Below are 24405 nucleotides of genomic sequence, written 5' to 3'. Positions count from 1 at the left end.
CAACTTTATTCCATGCATTTGATAGATGCTGCACCCACAAGTGATGATATGATGACATTGTTACGTAGATTGCAGCAGTGGCTGATTCATCAGTGCCACACTGGCTGCTGGGGTGCGGAAAGCATTCCTGTCTCCGAGCACTTTTTACAAGGATAAAGGGTTTAAAAGCTACAGTGTTCCATGTTTAATTTATTGCATTGGATCGTCTTTGTGTGAAAGGCCAATAAATATTCATCGTTCATCCTGTGCTTTGCCCAGAGGAGTGCGTTTATGGTGTCTAGAATGTTTAGTGACGAATTTGAATGCACTTGAAAAGTGGCTCGAGGGCCTCTTGTGAGCAGTGTTGATTTTGTCGACTAAAACTATGACGAAAGATTTTTGTCGACTGCGTTTTTTCACTGACGAAAACCAAATAAAAACTAAATAAAAACTAAGCTGTGATGACTAAAATTAAGTCTAAATATATTGACAATTTCGTCAAAAAGATAAAAACTAGACTAAAACGTTAGGGAGGGACTAGTGGAGAAGAGTCATTTTATGTTTGGTTGCTCTCAGGTGTTGCGTGCTGAAAATAGCCGATCTACAACGCGTCGCAGCGCGATCAGTCATTACGATGCCATCAAGGCCTGCCAAAATACATTTTAGTTGACTAAATCAACTGTAGATTTAGTCGCTCAAACTCAAAAACTTGACATGATATTTAGTCGACTAAAATTAGACTAAAACTAAAACTTTTCAGGTGACTAAATTATGACTAAAACTAAATGAGATTTTATTCAAAAGACTATGACTAAAACTAAATCAAAATGTGCTGTCAAAAACAACACTGCTTGTGAGATTGTCTCTTCCTGGGAACCGGCCAAACAGGCAGGCATGCAGGCGGTGTCCACTTTGCTAAGGGATATTTGAGTGAGATCCACCCACTCAAAGCAGTCGGTAAATAAACATCTCTCCCATTTTTACGCACAGAGAAAAAGAATAAACAATGACGGGCGGATTTCACACAGTGCCGTGCCAAACCAGTCTAGCCGGGGGCATATTTGCCCCACCAGAACACTGTCATCTTAGAGACACCCTTCGGATGAAGAGGCATTTTTTGGATGATTAGCTGTTTGGCCTCCAACAATGCCATGTGGCTTGGTTTCCTGTGCACAGTTAAAATTGTGTCCGGTGGAAAAGGTATTCACATGTTACTTAAGTATAAGCAATGTAGAAATACTCTGTTACAAGTAAAGGTCTGGCATTCAAAATTTACTTGAGTGAAATCAGCTTGTAGATCGGCTATTTTCAAATGTTTAATGTTTGTTTTGTAATAACAATCAAGCAGGGGCTGAAATTCTAAAAAGGCCTTTTGGTGGAAATATCAAAAATAGCAGTGTGTGATACCACACTGAACTAAGCATAATCAAGTCAATACTGGAGATGTGGCGTAACAGATTTCTACAGAGGCCAATTCTTTCAACATAAGATGCTGCATTCAAGTTCAGGAGAGTTTGGACAAGGTAATTCTCTTGGGAAAAAAATGGAAAGAGGGCATTTGCATTTCTTTCACCATACTAAAAATTGCATTCATGTTCTGGAGAGGGCACACTTTTTACAAATGGATAAAAGGGTCTGCCCTTTTATCCATTTGTAATGGATAAAGCCCCCTTTGATGTCTACAGTGTGTGTGCACATACCTGTTAGATGGTAAATAAGAGAAATAACTTAAAATTGTACGAATGGAACAGGGTTAACGTTAAAACCGGGGAAAGCATCAATGTGATTTAAGATTTCAGCTCAGAGTGCGTCACTTCGTGCCCTTCTTAACATTTTTGACAAATCGTAAAAGGCATTAGTAGAATCAGCCTTGATCGGGTCTCAATGGGCGATATTAGCACATATAGGATTTGACTGCATGTGTAATAGTGCAGGAGGGGTGGTGGATGAAGCTTACAGACTCCACACCCATGTCTTCAGTGCCTTAATCAGCACTCAGGGCAGCATTATGTCCCGCAGACGTTGCAGAGTGTTATTAATGTCCATCCATTTAGTTCCTGCCCCTGAGAGCGGAAATGGAGGAGGAGAGGCATAATGGAGAGAGAGAGAGAGCGAGAGAGAGAGAGAGAGAGACTGCGGTTAAGGACAGAAGTACTCGAATGTATTTTTTTTACACTTTCATGATGTCTCCACTACATCAAATATATATATATATATATATATATATATATATATATATATATATATATATATATATATATATATATATATATATATTAGTGCTGTCCGAGTTAACTAAATTAATCGCAATTAACTCACCGTTATGTTAATCGCGATTAATTATTTTAATCGCAATTAATCGCATATTTACAAACATTGGCTACAATATCGGCTATATTGCCTACAAGGTCCATCCCTGTTGATATAACAAAAAATACAAAGTATAATTAAAGCATAAAGGCCCATTCCCACTGGGCCAGATAACAGATATCTGGAGATATTTCTCCAGATATTTCTCCATGCAAAGTGGATGGTAGATACAGATAAAAAAATGTTTTGCCACAGATAAAAGTATCTGTGGCAAATATCTGTGGTAGATATTTTTTTCATCTGTAGCTACCATCCACTTTGAATTGAAAAATATCTGGAGAAATATCTCCAGATATCTGTTATCTGGCCCAGTGGGAATGGGCCTTAAAGGTGGACACAACAGTAATCATTTAGCAGATCCTTATACCCATCAGCTGCAGTCTATTTAATGCAATACCATTATGATTTATTCAGGTTTTTAATTGATTTTGAATAAAAGATTAACATACTTTCGCATAAATCCAGCAAATATTTCCACTCCCAAGTGGAAAAGGGCCACGAAAGACTTGAAAGATATCCCTCTAAGTTACATTGTGACCTGATAAAAGCTGATGACTTATTTGCGATTAATCGCGCGATTAACTACATAAATCATGCGATTAATCGCGATTAAAATATTTAATCGTTGGACACCACTAATATATATATATATATATGTATGTATGTATGTATGTATGTATGTATGTATGTATGTATATATATATATATATATATATATATATATATATATATATATATATATATATATATATAGTACAATATTTGATGTAGTGGAGTAGAAGCTATCGAGAAATTCATGAAAGTACCTCACAACTGTATATGCCTGCTCAAGAACAGAGTAAAATGTCCACCACTGATACTGTCTTCCCTGTTATGATGAAGGCCTCCAGTAGTCATGGAGGAGGTATTGGTCTCTATGAGATGCAGCTTAATCACGGCTGGGCTCATCATCGCTCAGCAACACCTCGCCGGCTCTCCTGAGAGGCTGCAGCTTGCTCTCTGAGAGGCCATGAGTGAAAGGTGCGGCCACGGAGCGCACAGAGTCGATATTCACAATTTAGGTGTTCCAGCGCAGTGGTTCTCAACCTCGGGGGCATAGTGGGGTCCCCTGTTCCCAGATGGCAGTGAACTGACAATTAAAGAACTTTTAAGGGCTTTTATAGTGCAAAAAGAAAAAAAGAAAAGAAAAAGAAAATATGCCATTACTGCATCAAAAGTAATCAACAAACAGCTATACAAACTGGTCAAACATTGGCCAATTTGTCAAAACAAATTGTGAAAAGAGCTGATCTGTGAGCTTGTAGATCTACTATTTTCACTAAATGTATCTGTGGAACCGAGTCAGACTAGCAGTCAACAGCAGTGAAAAAACAACAACAACAAAAAACTGAAGAATCAACTGGCACAGCGACTAAATAGGGGGGAGGAAAAAAGGGGGGAGGAAGAAAAACTAGAAAATAGGTTGTACATACAATTCAATGGAATACAAATACAATACAAAACCTATGGAATAAAGCTCAGTAGAATCATACGGTATATTTACAGAGAAAGGAGAGTTGGGGTTGTCAGAGGATTCTACTACCAAGGTGTTCAAGGAGTTCATTATATGTTCACTTGTAATAATGAGGTTCTGCTCTGGCATCCACGGACTGTGACGGACAGACGGACGGATGGACGGACGGACGGACAGACGGTGCAAAACATAGTCTCGGCCATGCCTTCGGTCTGGCGGGGACAGTTAGCATCACCAAAGGGTGAGAACAAGGGATAAACTAGCATAATAACATAAAGTGACAAGATATGAAGAGAGAGGAGTGCCAGGGACTGAGATGGAGTCTTAAAGGAGTAGTTCCCCCCCCCTCCTTTAAGAGGACTGCAGTGCATGCGAGCCTCGTCCTGTAACAGTATGGATCTACACTGTACATGATATCAGCTTGTAAATGTGATACGAATCCCAGATACCATATGTTGTTTTCTGGTGTCTGGGTGGGGCCCATTAGCTGCTCCACACAGTCCACAATGACCCCAGAGAGACTAGATGGCGACCGCGGTTTTCCCGGTGACCCTGAGTGCAATGGTGGGGGCGCAGGAGTGTGGGGAATTCTAGAACACAGTAACACATCACTGACTATTGCCGATGGAGAGGTTAGCATTATGCAGTATTGAGAGGCACTCTTGCCGATTTCGTAAGAGACTCGCCGCCAATTGCAAGATATTTAAATGTTATTGGGGCCATGATGATAACCCCTTCTACTACACATCACACTCATACACAGTAAAATAGGGCCACAGATGGAATCCTATAAAGATTTCAAAAAATATTTATATGAATATTTATATTCTTTTAAGCCTGGAACCAAGCCACGAGGCATAACAGATTTGATTCTGTGTAAAAAAAAACATTTCATTATAATTGTACTATATTTAATAAATACATTTGTTTTGCTGTTTTCAAATTGGTACACAACCACAAATATGCATGTCATATACTGTAGGTCTGTGGTTTTCAAACATCTTCATGTTTCATGTTTTTCTTTTTATAAATAGTTTTACCCTGAATATTGTAGTACTGTACTTACAAAATGTGTATTTCCAATTTTCAATACTTGATACGTTTATATGTAAAATAGGACATTCTGCATAACGAGTACTTTTACTTTTGAGAACCACTGATATAAGTAAATCCTTACCCTAATTACGTCCCAGTTGTGTTTGTGAAGACAGTGTGATTAGGCAGGTTTTATTTTAGGAAGTCAGCAACTTCTAAGAATACTTCAACTCAATCAGAAGAAGAATTAGGCCAGATAAATATAGCCACCATCTAAATGCTTCTATATTTTGGCTGTGGCAGTAACTACATTTACTTGAGTACTCTACCTAAGTAGATGTTTGGTGTATCTGTACTTTACCTGAGTATATATGTTTATTATTTTAGTATACACTTATTACTTTCGATCCATTTAATTTCAAAGACAAATATTGTTGTTTTGACTCCATTACATTTCTAGGATGGGAAAGGGCATTATGAATAAATAGACAATTTCAGAGTTTTTCAAGTTTTTTTTAATCTTATTTAAAAGAAATGGGGGTGGGTGGGGGGATCTTTCTATACAGTTATATCAAAAACAAAATGCACTTTGTAACATGTACATTAACTACATCTGAATTACTTATATATAACACTTCAGTATCTTTAAAAGCAAGTAGGCCTGTATTCCAGTAGGCCTATTTTAACTCCAGTGCAAATCTGACAGAGCAACTTGTAGTTGTAATATTTGAACAGGGGTATCTAAACGTTGACTGAATTGCTGAGGTTGGTCTATCTACTGTCCACACAGACAGATAACCAACCAGCATTTAAGCGCTATCCTATATGAAAGGTAATTTGGCTAAAATGTTTATTGCTAGTGATTGAGTGACTGATATGGAAAAGGTTTATAAAGGTGTATGTCTCCCTCCAGTGGTCAAGAGTAGCAACTAGTTGAAACAACTTCATTGGAACATGACAGTTTAAAAAAGGTGAGTGACATTCTTTGCCATACAAGTTCCACCACAGAATTTTCCAGAAAGGACAAACGAGAAGGAGAAGCAAAAGAAACAGACAAAAGGTGGTTAATGATACATAAGGTGCGTGGGTAAAATGCAGTGGGATGAGGCAGTTGGAATAGCAGCAGATCATGTACAGTAATAATAGATATGAACATGAGGTGCATGATTTGAGGAGAATAGCAATACAAATGAGTTTCACATTTGCCTATTATAGCGCCACCAGGAGGCTACAATAACCTACCTCACCTGGCAGAGACCTGTGCTTGGAAGAGCACTGCTTCTAGTTTGTATTATTTTACAGTTGAGAAACTACAAAAATAAAAACTACATCCAACTGTGGAAGCTATGGGAAGAAGGCTCTTCAGGATGCTCTCCAGTTCATTTTGACTGGTGGGAGTGTGAAAGGAGCCTCCCACATGTTTGGGGTGCCATGTAAAACATCAAGAAGGCACAGGGATACAAAGGTTCAGCAGCCAGGGCACCTGTGGGAGAAAGCCAGCTTTTTCGTCATAATCCGAAAGTGACCTTGCTGAACACATAGAGATGATGGAGATGGCACTTTATGGGTTGAATCCACAGAAAGCTGGCCTTTGATTTGGCAGAGAGAAGTGGACTAGACGGAGGATTAGTTTTATTAATTTATGTCCAGACACCCAAAACTTTCAGTGCGTGTCCCACAGGCACACGTGTGGAAACTGGCAAGGGCTGTGGAACAGGCCGAAGTTAATGGAGTGTTTTGCCGTATACGAGCAAGAGCTGAAGCGCTATGACCACTTTGGCCCAACTTCCATCTGAAATATGGATGAAACAGGAATCCAGAATGTGCGGAAACCTAGGCGCATGGTTGCAACCAAAGGAGCAAGACAGGTCGCACGAATGACCAGTGAGGAACGTGGCTTTAACGTCACAGTGGTGTGTGCCATGAGTGCTGTGGGCCAGCATGTGCCACCAGTGTTCGTGTTTCCTCGTCAGAGGATGAGCAACCTCCTGGGTCCAGTGGTGCAGTCTCTCCTTCTGGGTGGAGAGACTCAGAAGCATTTTTGTCGACTCTCTTCAACATTTTTGTGACAGTGTGGGATGCTCCGATAGGCCTCACATCATGATCCTAGATGGCCATCATTCCCACAAATCCCTCGACGCCGTCCGCCTAGCAAGGGAACGTGGTGTCATCCTCATCACGCTCCCACCTCACTCTCCCCAACGGATGCAGCCACTCGATCGCACATTCTTCAAATGTCTCAAGGCAGAGTACGATCGAGCGTGCGACAACTGTACTGTATGACGACGACCCACCCAGCGAAGAGGATCGATATCTACGCAATGGCTGGCCTATTTTCACAGGACTATAACAAGGCAGCCAATGTGGCCAAAGGAGTGGCGGGGTTCAGGATCTGTGGACTGTGGCCTTTTCACAAGGATGTGTTCCATGACAAGGACTTTGTGACAGCAGAAGTCACAGAGGAACCTGATCCTACAGATGTTGGTAAGACAATAGATTGTTTTCAGGGCAGGGAATGATGTGTTTTAATGCAGCAGATTGGAATATACAGTAGTCACAATTTGTGACGGTTGTTGTTGTTAATGTTTGTTTTCTTTTCCATGCAGACGCTCCACAGCCTCTACTGTACCTCTCTCCTCTGCTGTGAGGTCCAGCTCTCAGCGCCCTGCAGATGATATGCTGGCTCCAGATACGAATAAGTCACTTTCACTGGATGACAAAAGTAGCGTTCTCCCCATGTAGGCGTGTCTGTGTACCCTCTCATTCTCTCTCTCTCTCTCTCTCATTCTCTCTCAGACACACTACAACCTTCTACCTCTGCTCTGCCACCTCTGCAATCTTGCTGGAGTTGTGCCCAAGGCCAAAACTCCAGGAGCCAAGGCCTCGTAAAAGGAAGGCAGAGACTGCCACTGTCCTCACTGCCTCTCCTTTTAAAAGCGTGTTGGAGGAAAGGGTCAAAGAGAAAATGGCACTCGCAATTTCACAAATTGCAAATGTTATAGTTGGTCATAAAATAGACATTATCCATTCCCCCACTATACTGTATAGCAGGGAATAACCCTTTGTGTTCCCCCCCCCAAATAAAGTTGTTTTATTCTTAGTTCTCTCTTGCCCCCATGTAAAGCATCTTTGGGTACTCAGAAAAGCACTGTATAAATTCAAGATATTATTAACATCCCTTAAAATGTGGATCAAGTTTTTCTACTTTGTACATTTTCTTTAGCTAGGCCTATCATTTGTTGATGATATTGTATTTTGGTGTTTTTGGATGCTATTTTGATGCATGCATAGGACCACAATGGAAACAAGTCCACAGGACCTTTCCTTTTAACTCAAATATTTGACTGCATTTCGTGCTGTTTGCATTTCTGACTGATAAAGTATTAAAGCAATCACCCGCACGTGCACCCGCGCGCGCGCACACACACACACACACACACACACACACACACACACACACACACACACACACACACACACACACACACACACACTAACTGTTTCCTGTGTAAATAAGCTGAAAAGCTTACTAGGATCTCCTTTTTGACCTTGTAAGCTACCAGTGAACAACTGTAGCCTACTTCATTGAAACTGTACCTTTATATGCAAACTTCTAATGAAGTCTTCAATCAATCAATCAATCAATCAATCAATCACACTCACACCACACGCACGCACACACACACACACACACACACACACACCACACACACTCGCGCGCGCGCGCTCTGCTGTTTACAAACAAGTGGCCCCCAGCGGGAGCCGGGGTCATTCAACCCCGTTCAACCCACGGTGACGTCATCGTCTGCGGTAGGTAGGGCTACAAATCCAGCCGACCCACTACTACTACTTATCAACTCCTACTTCAAGTTTGGCCTAGCCTACTCTAGAAAACACACCAATAATTCAAACAGCATCCAACAAAATAAGCGAACATTTGTCCCCCTTTTTTTTTTTTTTTTTTTTACATTAAAATTCAGAAAATCGACAATAATAGTGTCTTCTATGCAAAGTTTACTGTGAAGTTAGTATCTTCATACTGCAAAAGAAGGTTCAAAGACCCGACATGGAGTTCGTAGTGGACGAGTCACAGGGAACGTATGCTTTGATTCGACCACCAACAAGATGTTATTGTTATTATCGTGTTATTGTAAATAATAATACATACCCGTCGATTATATCACAACAGTAAAATATTGTTTTGGATATGAGATCAGTCTCGTCCTCCTGCGGGTCTTCTTTGCTCTGGGTGTTTAACAGCCGGGGGATAGACAGACACACACGTGTAGTCTCATTCCATTCCAGTAATGTGGAAAAAAGAGCCATGTCTTTGCGTCTCACCAGGTCACCACCACCAACTACACTGACTGGCCAACCGACCTTGATGAGTCAAGTCTTATTTTTTGTCATATTTATTTATTCTTCATTAAAAAAAAGCAGATTTAGAACCTCACAACCAGATCCAGTGACCAATCACAAACGTGACGCGTTGTGAGCTTGTAAATCCGCGAGTTACTACAGTACTCCATTCACTGCTCATTGCTCAGATCCGGTCTAGAGCCCGCCCTACTGTATCTGTGTCATTTTATGTGCACGCACTCGTATAATGCACACACAAAATGCTATTTCCGTATCCGCTCTCGACCGGATACGAAAAACTTCTTGGGGATTATAACCATAGACTGTAAAAAGGTATAACTTGGTTATTATTACCCTAACTCTATGCTTATAAAAAGTCCCTTTTTTGTATTACTTTGTTTTACACCATACGAAGATTTGACTCAAATGTAAATAAAGTTCATTATAAAAATGTAAATTGTTATAAAAAGGGGGAGGGGGAATCATTAATACGATTGGCCGGTTCGTCGTCTCACTCACTTCTCACTGGCCGTCGCACTGTCCGCGCCCGCCCCTCGCGGCGCCTGAGTGGACGGTAGGTGCGTCATGTTAGGTTGTTCCGTAGCGTGTGGTATGGTAGGTTGTGCCGTGAGTGTGTAGGTCAGAGGCGTCAATTGGGTATGGCAAGCAAGCAATGGGAGCTGCCATACCTTGGCTACAGGGGGAAACGAATAAAATGTACTGTAATCGTGCCTGTTGCTAAGGTATGGCAACATGACTGGTGTCTTGCACGCGCGCGAGACACCAGTCATGTTGCCATACCTTAGCCTTTTCTGAACTGACGCCGCTGGTGTCTGTGTGTGTGTGCGTGCCCGACCCGTGCTGTCCGTGTGTGTGTGGCCTCGCCGCTCCGCGCACCACCACCACGCACGCACGTTCCTTTCCTTCCGCCGCCCCCCCGCCGGAACCACCGCCGCACCGCACGAGCTTGTTTTGAAATGTTACGGATGCCTTTCATTTAAAACACACATAAACCAAACAACCTCCTGACGGTTGAAGAACGGAACCACCGCACGGGCCGGGACGGTGTCAGGACGGGACGGGGACAGGGGACCGCAGGGGGACCACCACGGCACACGCACCACAGCCAGCAGCTTTCATATTTTTCTATTTATTTACTGCACCACCCCCCTCCTCCACCCTCCACCACCACCACCACTACACACCCCCACAACAACACACACACACAACCATTCGTTGTTTCATTGAATTAGAAGCTCCGTAACGTTAAAAGAGAAGAGGAGGGACTGAGAAGAGGGGAGAAAAACAAACATGGCAGCCGCGGCGGTGGTGGTGAGCAGCGGCGGCTCCGTGGTGAAGGCGGTGGGCGGCTCGGCGTCCACCGGCGGCGGCCTCATCATGTCGTCCTCCGGTGCCGGTGGTGGCGGTCCGCCGGTGGCCCGGCTCGAGGGCCGCGAGTTCGATTACACGATGAGGAAGCGCTCGGTGACCGTGGGCCGCAACTCGTCGCAGGGCTCCGTGGACGTCAGCATGGGCCACTCGAGCTTCATCTCCCGGCGGCATCTGGAGGTGTTCGCCGCCGGGGGAGAGGGAGGGAGGACCGGCGGCGGAGGGACCACCGGAGGGGAGTTCTACCTGCGCTGTCTGGGGAAGAATGGGGTGTTCGTGGACGGCGTGTTCCTGCGGCGGGGGGCGCCGCCGCTGCAGCTCCCCAGAGTGTGAGTTGATCATATTATATTTGTATTATTATGATTGTGTTATTATTATTGTGAAGATTATTGCTAATCAGAGGTGGAAAAAGTACTCACATGTTGTACATGTAAAAATATCAATACTGCACTGACTGTATTCCGTTACAAGTAAAAGTCCAGAATTCAAAATGTACTTGAGTAAAAGTATGAAAGTATTGACATCAAAAATGTATCTAAAGTACCGAAAGTAAAAGTATGAAATGTTTGAAAATAGCAGATCTACAAGCTCACAACACGTCGCATCGCGAAGCTTGTAGATCTGCTATTTTCAAACAGCCTAGGTATGAAATGGGGCTAAAGTGGATCAATGTATGTTTTATAATACAATCATTTATGTCTGCAAAGTAACTAGTAACTCAAGCTTTCAAATAATTGTAGTGAAGTAAAAGTACAATATTTGCCTCTGAGATGTAGTGGAGTAGAAGTAAAATTACTATTAAGTACAAATACCTCAAAACTACTTAAGTTCAGTACTTAAGTAAAAGTACTTAGTTACTTTACACCTCTGGTTTTATTATCGTGATTGTGATGGTTAGGGTTAGGGACAGGGTTAATGCTAAATGATTATTGTTGTTGTTGTTAGAGCTACACTACAACATTGACAACATGTGGGGTTGCTAAATGGTTGCTAATGCTAACCGACCGACATTGTTTTGAATCTGCACTGCTAGGTGGAGCAGAGCACGTGTTTTTTTTTCTCTCTGCCTCTCTCTCTCCTTGCCTCAGCCCAGCAGGACACAGTGTTCACAGTCACATTTTCTGTGTTAATTCAACTCGGCTGGTGTAACAAATAGAACCAAATGAACCCTATGGTGTCCCCATGGTTCCATGTGTTAACCGTCCTCACCTGGGGTACTACAGACCTAAATTGACGCAAAAAGGGAGCATTTGGTTCCACAATCTTCCATTTGTAGCCTCCACTCCCCCCTAGGCCCCTAGTCTTTGCTCCATTTTCGTTCTGAAAATAAAATGGTCTATCGGGCTATAAATGATTGCTCAATGGCAGTCATCATTCATATGAGATGCTACCCCCATACAACGCTTGTTTTAAGTGTCACCGTATAACTTAACATTACATTGGATATTATGTGGCCTAGTAAGCTAATAATGTTAGCCAGATCAGACAGAGGTTTGTTCACTGTGTTGAATCAATTGAAACGATAAAATACAAATGTAATGGGGGCAATGGTTTCTGCTTGTGTATTCAGGTGGGGTTGTGTTGTGTGTGCTGCTGTGAAGAGAGAGACTTCCTAAATGTAAACAAACCAAATGTCCCCGCCCTGAACCTGCATGCAGCAGGGGGCAGGACACGACTGGGCCTCTGCTCTGCCTAGCCCTAGACCTTTTTTAGAGGTGATCCTTAAACAGGACGTTTCATTGAACAGCAGTGTGTCTTTTAAAATGCATGGATTAAAGTTCTCAGTCGCCATGGACTGATTTCAGTCATTTGGATTCCATAGAAGTCAGCTTGTCTTGTGTGAAACCATGTTGTGCACAGAAAATGGCAGACCTACTAAGCTACACGTTTGTAGATTGGCTATTTTTGTTTGCTAGTTATTTTAAGATTAAATAGTATTTAAATGGTCAAACTAGCAATAGTATATGCTTAGGAGCATCTTCCTTAAACATGTGTGGCCTCAAATCTGTGATTTCTTCAACTTGTTGGCTGTATGTTGAACAGCAGCAACATAGGTTTAGAAAGTTAATACCTAAATTATAAACATCATCATTAAACTTTCAGTGATGAGATTTTATTTTAGTTTTATTCCATGTAAAGGTATAGTTGTAAGATGAGAGTAGTAGTAGGCTATATTTGTCTAATAATGGATAATGTTAGATTACAATATTTAGGGTGTGCATGGCCAGACCAGTGTTGGCTTGACCGTAGCCTTTACAATGTGCAGAATGTTGTGAAAAGCCTTAACATTTTCTGCTCCTAGCAATACTGAGGAGAATGCTGTTGGCAAACAAGTTAGTGCATGTTGTTAACAACAAACATACCCCCGATTGATACTTTTACCAGGACACTTCTGGTCTACGTCTCTACCAGAGAAATGTATGCAACTAAGCCATGACAACATCATGTGTCTGTCTGTTAGCCACACATTGCAACGATAGATTTTAATATGTTGAATCTAGGGTTGCAATACCACCCATTGGCAGGAAAACTATATATGTAGGTTTACTAGGTTATAGTGTCATAGAAGAGGTTGGCATTTTAAATAAACTGTTTTCTAGTGAATATCCTAGATATGTAGCCGTATGGAGATCTCAAATATTATATCTCAAATGATTGTTTTTCAGCTCCTGTATCCTACTGAACCAGTATGTATGTGATATGATTACTATCATTGTTATATGGCCTGGCTAAGGTTAAACCCTTTGTTATACATTAACAAATACTGTACATACCGAGAAGAATGCCAGTTTGCTTGCTAACTTACTTACTCTCTTCATTAGCGCTGCACACACTGTTGATTGCTTAGCCTATGTACTATAAATGAGCTGGGGAAATCTCGCTCTTTCGATGTGTCACTCACCCACGTCACGGTTACTGAGGTTTGGGTTAGGTTTAGGCATAGAGGTTAACATTCACCAGCGTCGGCAGGTTAGCATTTCACCAGGTTAACAATCGCCCACATCGAAAGAATGGACCGTCGAACAGATGCTATGTCGCAATATCGACACACACCCAAATGAGCTATCATTATCATGTCTGATAAATTACACAATAGCAGATGCATGCACTTGCACCATCTATTATCTAGCCTTTGAGTCTGTATTTGATACTTGTATCGAAACAACTTTGATCTCAAAACCTGCTGAACATTGCTGTGCTGCTGCTCAAATGCCCCAGTTCCCATTGAAAGGATCACCATAGTGGTTTCAGGTTTACGCTATTGATCAGGCCGTCTGCCGCTAAAGAGCTTTTAATCAACGGAACTCCTAATGTACTTACGTTTACTCCCACTAGGAACATGGCGGCCACAGCCCTCTTTAAAGGTGCTGTAAGTGATATTGCTTTGTTTAAAAAAAACTGTTTATTTTTTATGTTTCGATAAAAATTGTAGCTCTATATTCTGATTCTTTGCTGTAGTGTACAGTGTTTGTTCAGTCTCTCCAGCTCTTTAGTAAAGAAAAAATACATTTTCAGGTCAGTCAATTGTGCCTTTTATTGGCTACATAGTGTTCCACTTCCAATGTTCCCTTTTTTTTTAACTTTTATCCTGTATCCTGCGTCTCCTGATTGAATGTAATTGGTGTCCTGTCCTGAAAATGTTTTTTTTTCTGTTAGGTCAAGAGTTTACAGTTACAGTTTACAGTTTAGGCATTTAGCAGACACTTTTAATCTAAAGCGACTTACAATAAGCAGGTAATACACATCACTATAATAAGCAAGATAATATGTCAGTACATTAACACTATAACAAATGCATAGGAATATCAATCTAGAAAAACAATAACATAGGTAGAACACGCACCTAATCAGTAAAAAAAAAACTTCTAAAACCTAAAAATGCTATCTAGCTTCATGTATGGTTTATTCAATGTTATATGAGATACTTAAATGGTTTCCTGTGGAAATAAGCTTAGTCTTTTCATGGATCTCCTTTTAGTAGACCTTGTACCAGTGAACTGTACCGTCATGAAACTGTACCTTTTCCTATGCAAACTTCTAATAAAGTCTTCAATCAATCAATGGTCATTGAAGGAAGGGGGAGTGTTACAGTAGTGCTACGGGTTTAGGTGGAGTCTGAAGAGGCGAGAAGCTAGGGAGTGAGTCTAGTTCTAAGTGCGACAGGGACTTTATTCCACAGTTTGGGGGCCAGGAGGGCAAATTGTCTGGGACAAGTGATGTTTTGTCCTGGGGTTTTTAGCGATGGTTCTGTCAGCATCCCTGTGTTGGCTGATCTGAGTGAACTGGTGGGGTTGTAGGGGTTGATCAGGTTTTGTAGGTATATAGGAGCCATACCTTTGCTGCTTTGAAGGTCAGCAAGAGACGGGGAGACTCTTGTTACTGAACATTAACACTTAACATTAACAATTAACTCTATAGCAGAGGGGTAGGCAACCTTAGGCACGGGTGCCAACATTGGCACAGGGGAGGGTGATCACTGGCACACTGGCAGAGAGGATTTTTATTTTAAAATCAAATTGTTTTAAACGTGGTCAATTAAATTAAGAACATAATTCTATGTTCATTAAAACTCAGAACTTTGACTGGGGAGGGAGTCTGGGAGATAGGTGAGTTATTGAGTCGTTATAACAATGTCCTCTTGACAATCAAAATATGTCAGAATCTTTGATGGGGTGTCATTAAAAGGTATGTTGTTGACACAAGGCACATGACTATCTAGAAAATGAAAAACTTGGCACTTCATTTCAAAAAGGTTGCTGACCCCTCCCCTGCCCTATAGCAATGATTGCTATTGGAATACAGATCTATTTAACACAAATGTAACCCCCAAAAATATCACTTTAACCATCCCCTTTAACATCTTGGCCATGCTCCTTAAAATCAGTTCATAGTCATGCTACGTTACAGGAATCTATTGTGACTAGCCGGTGCAGTCATATACTGTAAGCAAAGAAGAAGGCTACCAGGAAGACTTCTGACAGCATGGGGGTGTCGGCTGAGCTCTGACTGGCAGTGTTGCCAGGTTTTGAGAGGGAAATAAGCATGATCCGGCTCTTTGAAATCAAGCCCAAAAGAAGCAACTATAAGGCTACATGAGCCATCGGCTATTTGAAATTGGCAGATCTTAACAGGCTCACAACGTGTGCCGTCGCTAGCCTGGGGCCAGCCTAGATACTAATGCACCTAGCTAACTAACTGCAGTATCTATCAGTATCATCCCTGCCTTGTTTTAACATGGCTGGGATGTCTAGCTCAGCTAGGCTATGCCGTCGCCACACACGTTGTCAGCTTGTAGATGAGGATGTCATATGTCCATGTGTGAACCAGACCTATGGTATGAATGGAATGGACATGCTAATAAAAACAGAGTAAATACTTCCTACGGTTAATATGAGCGTTAAAAACGATATACTGTATATATTTTACATACTTTTATTAGCGCACACATTCAATACATTCCATAGGGCTGGACCACACATGGGCAAATTACAAACTATTTCTCAAACAAATACAAATATTTATTAGTTATACATTACACAGAAGGCCCCAAATTAGCAACCACACCTAAGAAACAAGCCCCAAAAAGTGCAACCCGCAACTATGAATATTTTCAGGCGACTTTACAGATGGCCCACAAGTTGCTTAGAACAAGGAGACATGGCAACGCTGAGCTCTGGCCCAGGGGACTGGCTGGTAGTGTTCCAGGGATTCCACTATGGTGATGTAAACACAGATTGGAACAGCCACCCAACCCCCACGTCTCCCTGCCCCTCCCCCCTCTGTTTTCCCAGCCCTCTCCCACACCTCCCACAGGAGTTCTTCCAAGTTGTTATCATGGCTGTGCCTGTGACTCCTTTTGTTTATTTACATTCTGCCCCCAAAAAAGAAAGAAGCTGCTTAAGCATCTAATATACTTTGGCGTTTGACAAATGGCGATCTTACAAGCTCACAATGTGAGCACACTGAGCTTGTAGACTGGCTATGTTTGAACATTTAAAATTTAAATACAAATTAAGAATATGCACAGAATAGGGACGATCAGGGTAAACATGTTTATCCATAATATATAGTATAAATCTTCGCAGTTTGCAGTGTTATCCATCTCGTATCTTAATGCATTTAACAAGCGTTGGCTTGCTTGCACACCTCCTGATAGCATAGCAAGTGTGTATTTGTGTTCCTAAAGTTAGGGCCTCTCATTGAGTGGGGAAAGAAGAAAACAATTGGCAGTGTGCCTCTTTGAATGTATAGAGGCTATGGGAAAAGAGAACTCTATATACCAGTGTTTCTCAACCCTTTTCACATCAAGTGTCCATTATTTATTCTGCATTTCAGCCGAGGACCACCATTTGATGAGATTTAGCCTCTCGGACCCAAAACGTTGAACATTGTGTTGTCGTTGGATAAGAATTTGTCCATGCTGTTAGGGCTGTCACGATATGACATTTTACATGACGATTAATTGTCACTCAAATAATTGGCAATTAACGATTTAATTGTGTTTTTGTCGTTGACAATTACATTTCTGTTTGGCTTGTAGGCTTTGAAGTTGCACATGGCAGATATGACACTGACACATAAGCTAAATATACAATGAAATTACTGACATATTTGACAACTTTATACTTAAAAAAGAACATTGACACTATTTCTGACGCTTTTCAACATTCACGATTATGACTATTATGACAAAATAATTGCGATAATGTCAAATAATCACGATTAGACGATTATGTAATAATTGTGACAGCCCTATCGTTGGATAAGAATTTGTCCATGCTGTATTGAAGTGGTAGAGATAACAAGCAAATGTTGATCAAAATAAACACACTATACTTAGTAAGCCTCCTTACCAAAAATAGTATCTCGTGACCCTTTGTGAGCTTGTATGTAGATCGACTATTTTTGGTGAATGAATGTCCCCCTCAGAATTGGGATGCCGGGGTTCAAGTGCTTCAATGACAATCATAAAGTTATTTCCAATCTGTCGTAATGGAAACTTATTTTTCTTTCATGTATCATCGTCCTTGATGATTGGTTGACAACAACCAATCAATATTTCACAAGATTTCTTTAACTAATATATATATATATATATATATATATATATATATATATATATATATATATATATATATATATATATATATATATGTTTTCCTTATGACCTACTGTCTCTTCAGGGTTTCCTGCAGGAAAAAGTCTTGACCAGGGGGGGGATCTCATGGCGCGTGCGCTGACATTTTTTGATAATGAATTAATTAATTCGAGTAATTAATTCACTTAATTTTTAATACACATGAATGTGCCCATGATGACGGAAAACACAACTAAATTAATTCCCTTATTTTAGACTAATTCTTATTTTTGCCCTCAACATAAAAGGAGAGGTTGACTCTTGTCTCTTGGCCAGGGGCTACAGATTTTAGGCCAGGGGGCCCCCCTGGCCAACAAAGTGCGGCAGGAAACCCTTAGGGGGAAAGATTTCACATATTATTTACGTACTGTAATATGACATAAATGTAAGGTGCTATAAAGTAATTTAGGGGTGCCGTGGATTTTCATCCACGGCACCCCGTTATTTACAGGGGTGACCTGACCACACTGACAGAATCTCTTTTATGCCCATATATGGAGATCCCTGATGTCATCAATATTATGCCCATATCTAACAGGACCTCATATGGGAATGCCCATTTATGGAGGCCACATCGGCCACATACCGCACTAACAGAATCCATATATGGCCATGACAGATGGCCAAGACAGACCATATCTGTGTGGCTGGTTCTACATACAGGGTTCTCCATGTATGGGCAATGGGCATACAAGGGATTGTATGTATGATGTCAGATGTATCCATATATCTCCATATACAGTAAATGGATCTCCATATATGGGTACCAGGGGTCTCCATATATGGGTAACTGGTGTGACGGCCCTGCCCCTCTCTGCAGGCTAGCCGGCAGCTTAGAGCAGAGTGGAGCAGGCCGTCAGGCTGATTCCCTACACCTGAGTTGGGTGTGGTCAGGGAGGGTATATAAAGAGCCCTCCTTCCCCCTGGCATTTAGATCTCTGTACTCCTCTGAAGCAGGTTGATTCTTACACTTTTTATACAACACGCACACAGCACACTCCACACATCCATACACTGCAGACATGACTGATTACTGACTTGTTCACACCTCACACCAGTTAGTTTTGGATTTTAGCCACTATTTATTTAACATAGAGTAATAAATATAAATTTGAAATGTTGACTTGTGTGTGTGGACTCCCTCTTTTGTTATGAACCACCCTTGTTCATGACAAAATGGGGGCTCGTCAAACCGTTCAGTTTTGTTGGAAATTTGAAATTTAGTTTTTCAGTAGTTGTGTAATTTGTTTGGTATTTGTTTTGGGGAGTCTTCACACAAGTTTGTTTTTTTTTGAAACAGGAATTGGGAGCATTGTGCCTCAGAGCAGTTTGTGCAGACCTTCAGGTAGGTGTTGGGATTGTTAATACAGGGGAGTAGTAGGTTTTTTGTGGAGCAAATCCCAAAGTGGCCGGTGCCTGTAGGGTGCCGGTTATTTTGCTATGTTTGTTATTTTCCCTTAGTGGAGATTTTGTTAGCGACAGATCTTGGGTTTCACAATACGTGATGTAGGGGACCATTCCCCATGCCCGGGTGTCGACCGTAGGGTAAGGTAGGTAGGTAACAATATGAGATATACAGGGTGGGATTTGTTCCAATTTTGTTAAGGTAAAAAAGCTGCTCCTTGTATTTTACAGCCCCAACACTTGCGGTTGGCTAGTTTTGTATTGTGCAAAATTTAGTTCAGTAGTGAATTTTCTTAAATCTTTAAGTGAGTTACTTAGTAAATATAGTTTGGTCGGTGTATGTATTTTGATCTGTTAAAGCCATGGCCCAGTGAGCCAAGGTGCAGAATTCCGGCTTGGGAACGGGTGACAAGTGGCCCAGACGTTACTTTTCTGTTTGTATGCGTTGTGGGTTGTCACTTTTCTGTTGTGTTACCTTGGGTTAATAGGAACACTGTTTGGTTTGGTGCCTCCTTTGGTCTTGTCCTGTGAGGGCAAGGAGGACTTGTGTATCCCTGCCTGACTGGAAGTCAAAAATAATGGCTTAGATGGGGGGATAGTTCATTTGGTTCCATAGTTTGGTTAGGTTGTTCATTCAAAATTTCATTTGGGTTCCTGGAGACCGTTGTAATTCTGCATACGTGTACATCATGGCTTGTAAATCATCAATTCGGGTTTGCCTTCAATTTGTCTCTGCACTTGAGACAATCTGTAGTGCTTGGCTTGTATGGTCCCTTGTTTGGCATGGGAGTTGGCCTGTGCTTTGGGATTATTTGAAAGCATACACTGGCTGCCTGGAAAGTTGACACATGGTAGTTGGGTTAACAATTCTGGTATCATTTGAGGTTTATTTGACTAGTATAAGCTGCACAGATGAAATTGTCCAAGTTTAAGAGTTCTGTCAGTGGAGAACTGTGTACCAATTAAGGACCAGTGTCTAGTCATGGCACAGTGTGTGATTTGAGTAATGTGCTAAGAAGCGGTTACGCCAGCCGAACATTATTCTGTGGTTGAGATGTTATCAGATGGTTATGTCATGGAAAGTATTTGCATCAACTCAGGTACTGGCCACTCCCAGTTTGGAGCAGTCCTTTTGAAGAGGAGGAGTCTTCTTCGGGTGGAAGAGGTTTCAAATATGGGGGCTGGTGCTGTCTTTGTCCAGGCAGGTGGTATGGTGAGTGTGGTGACAATCTTTCATGAATATTCATTACTTAACCATTTTATTCAACAAGGTTTGGCGCTATTGGCTTGGCAACACTGGTTACGTGAATTATTGGTTACTCCACTGCTTTTACACAGATCTGATATTTGTAGATTTTAAATTTGATGTTTTGCAGCCCTATTATGGATAAAGGCTATTTGTTTACTGCTGTCCTAACTGATTCTCTTTCTCTTCTCCATTATAGACTGTCCTGTCTTCGGCTCTCTTAAAGTGCTCCTGTGCACAAGGTTGCTGAGGCTGGAGGCAGGATGGTGTGGCAAAGTGGGGCTAGTAGTATTGTAGGTATAGTATACAGGGACAATTTTGTATTTGGAAATTGAACATTTTGGGGACTTTTGGCCCTTGGTCTTATAGTAAAATGGTCAACGTGGCTGTTTGACTTTGTTAGAAAAGTGTTTGGTAAATTGTTTGATATTGGTTGGTTGCTAATTGTTTTTTGTGCTTTCAGATAATGGGTTGGAACCCCATTTCTTTATGGGAGGGGGTGTGACGGCCCTGCCCCTCTCTGCAGGCTAGCCGGCAGCTTAGAGCAGAGTGGAGCAGGCCGTCAGGCTGATTCCCTACACCTGAGTTGGGTGTGGTCAGGGAGGGTATATAAAGAGCCCTCCTTCCCCCTGGCATTTAGATCTCTGTACTCCTCTGAAGCAGGTTGATTCTTACACTTTTTATACAACACGCACACAGCACACTCCACACATCCATACACTGCAGACATGACTGATTACTGACTTGTTCACACCTCACACCAGTTAGTTTTGGATTTTAGCCACTATTTATTTAACATAGAGTAATAAATATAAATTTGAAATGTTGACTTGTGTGTGTGGACTCCCTCTTTTGTTATGAACCACCCTTGTTCATGACACTGGTCCGATTTACATCACTGGCCAGATGGCCAAGACATGGCACAACCTCGACATTTAGGGCGAGGTCGCCCTGAGGCGCCTTACTAGTATATTAACACATCGATTTGTTCTTAAAAGCCCTTTATGTGGGTTGTGTTTGTTGTTTAGCTCCAGTGTGCCGTATCCCCTTTACCTCAGGTGGTCAGCGAGGGTGGGTCACTGGGGTGATCTCTCTCTTCACCATACAGTTTGTGTCTTGACATAACTGAGCCCCCCCAAAGGCAAGAAATGCAAACACCCCTAGTCTTAAGGCACGTGTTGGGGCCCACACACAATCTGAACTAGGGCGTCAGCAGCTATCCATTATCTTCTATCAATCACACCGTATTCTGTTCTATCAGTTACTTGTTTCGAATAAAAAATAAGCTTTTTATTTTATGCTTTTCGAGCTGTTCTTCCACTGCTGTGAAGCCAACATTGTGCTGCCTTTTTACAATCACACATGACATCTCTTATTACCACCCTTTAGCTCCTTTTACACAGAAACCGTTGTTGGGGGGTTGAAAACGCAAAAGAAAAGTGAAACCCACCTCCCTGAGTGGAAATCCTTTGAAAACACTTCACCTCGCGTTTCTGTGTTGACACTAAAAACTGGGTAAAAACTCCTACTCGGATCCGGTTCAGCTTTTGCCAAAGATGGCCTAGTGGGTGCCAGGCGAGAGTGTTGGCAAACGGCAAGGAGCACAGTGTACCTTTTTTAAATGGATTGCTTTAGCGTCACTAAATTACTGGTAAAGCCATAACTTGTGTGAATTCATCTGCATTGATTCAGCCAACAACGGCAGGGTGATGGCAAAGAGGGCAGGAAGTGATAAAACAGAACTGACAGCCTTTGAAATCTTGTAGAATAACCACTTTCAACCAGGCTTTCTTATTTTGAGGGATTTTGTTATAATTGAAAGTATAAATAATTGGTTAAGTGCTTACTCCTAATTTTAGAAGCATGTTTTACCGGGCACGTCCTGATAAGGCAAACGCCGATAAGGCAAACTAATGTACTAAACCTCCTTTTGTTATGGTGAAATGTGAGCTCACCTGCATCGCGTTTCATGATCCCATTCATGCGTTTATCGTGCGCTTGTCCAGGCCTTACGGCCTGGGCACAAATATAACGATTGCATTCACCACGGCTTCGTAACTCGCACGGCGCTCCGCCCGCCGCGCGGCCCTGGCCCGCTCTTCGCGGGCATTCGCGAAGAGCAGGACCAAGGTCCGCTGGCCTCCGCGCCGCTAGCAATGTCGTGGACAATAACTGTGATATATAACTATTGTATTGCTCAAAATTCTTTATTCATCACTACGGTAGGAGACCCGGGCGCCGCTTGCAATGTGATTAGTTTGCCTTATCAGCGTTTGCCTTATCGGCGTTTGCCTTAGCAGGATTTCCCCTGTTTTACCACCTTCTGTTTCCCCCCCCCCCCCTGCACTAGTGTGTCACACATACGCGTCAGAACAGAAGCATCAGCGTTCCGTTCACGTCCATTCAATGGGAGCGAAGGGGCCGGACTTCCAGCTGAGTTCAACATTGGTGAACTTCAGGCATCAACCAATAGCTAAGAAGTGTGTGGTTGAACCACTTTGGCAGGCATTTCGCTTATAGTTTTCTTTCAATGATGAGCTGAACACTGCAATCAAAGTCAAATTAAATGCACACCACTAGACAGCCGGCACGGGCACTGCCCACAATCTGCAAAACAGTATGAGTAACTGTGCATGCATTCAAAACTTTGGCATGCAGTGTCTATTCTGCTTCTGATGTGTCTGTGTGGCCATATTCTAATGTTAAATATGTGTTGGTTGAAAACATCCGGTTTAATTGGTGATTTTCTTTGATTGTTTTGAAAAAATAAAAATTTAAATGTTGTCAATAAATAGTGCATTTACAGTATATAGCGCCTTTATCTAAGGCACTTTTCATTTACAATGATTGTTCATTATTACATTCACCCATTCACACACACATTCACACACAGATGGCGGAGGAAACCATGCAAGGCACCAACCTGCTAATCGGGAGCAAAAACGAACTGAGCCCAGGATCGAACTGGGAACCTTTCGGTTCTCAAGCCGCTCTACCTCCTGAGCCACTGCCGCTACCAATAGACAACATAGGTAAACAATAGAGATAAACAGGCACTTGCAGATTGCCTGGAGAGCGACTAGTACACACTACTTTCTTCTTAATTTTCCTGCACCAGTCTGTCTTTTTCTTTCACTCTCTCTCTGAGTGGCAAAGCTAATTTGAGGTATCAGGGACATAGTTCTCTCAGCTCATGCCAACTCCGTTAGGGCTTGGCAATGAAAGTGCTTCGGCTGGCACTCTTTATAAGCAAAGCGAAATCAGGGCATTGGCAAAACAATCTGGGCCTTCTCTGTCTCTCTGGGGTTTGAGGCGGCCTGATCTTAAGACATGTAGAATCGTTCGATCTATCCAGTGGTCTTTTGTGAAACGTGCGGGCGTGCAGATTGCCTGCCCTCATTCTTGGCCTGGTTTCCGTTTACACATACGGTGGTACATTTTACTCTACTAGGACAAATAGCAGAAAATGGGGAGATCTACAAGCTTTTACAAGAAAATCTCTAGAAGATAATGCCAGCAATCACGGAACTGTCATTTAAGGCACTTTTATTTAATCTATGAGTTGGCATGGCAGGCCGCAGAGCAAACCGCACAAGAAATCTAAAAGCTCACAATGTGTTGAATCGTGAAGGATTCAAATCCAAGCTCAATTCACGTCGAGCTGGCAGATCTACTGTTTTTGGATACTTTTGTGTGGCGCTGTAGTATGATCAAGTAGGTCATTCATTTACAGGTGGGGAAAAAACCCCACAAAAAGTTAAAATATCAGAGGCTTCTGCCCAGCTGCAGTGCTATAATGACATGCCCATTAGGGCTGTCACAATATGACATTTTACATGACGATTAATTGTCACTCAAATAATTGGCGATTAACGATTTAATTGTGTTTTTGTCGTTGATAATTACATTTCTGTTTGGCTTTTAGGCTTTGAAGTTGTACATGGTAGATATGACACATAACCTAAATATACA

The 24405-nt window shown here is 41.9% G+C and overlaps 1 protein-coding gene across 1 annotated transcript in view; it reads left to right on the top strand.

Annotated features, from left to right (window-relative positions):
- Nucleotides 1-10283: 10283 nt before the first annotated feature.
- foxk2b (forkhead box K2b) overlaps nucleotides 10284-24405 on the top strand; it is a 36668-nt gene continuing 22546 nt past the window's right edge. Inside the window, exon 1 of the mRNA XM_080723638.1 lies at nucleotides 10284-10974. Within this exon, the coding sequence (XP_080579764.1) occupies nucleotides 10568-10974 (407 nt within the window). The 5' untranslated portion in view covers nucleotides 10284-10567. The remainder of the gene's footprint in view (nucleotides 10975-24405) is intronic.

This window comes from Nannobrachium achirus, assembly GCF_963921795.1.
Source record: "Nannobrachium achirus genome assembly, chromosome: 4".
NCBI classification, from domain to species: Eukaryota; Metazoa; Chordata; class Actinopteri; order Myctophiformes; family Myctophidae; genus Nannobrachium; species Nannobrachium achirus.
This window is presented reverse-complemented; position numbering and strand designations above follow the sequence as displayed.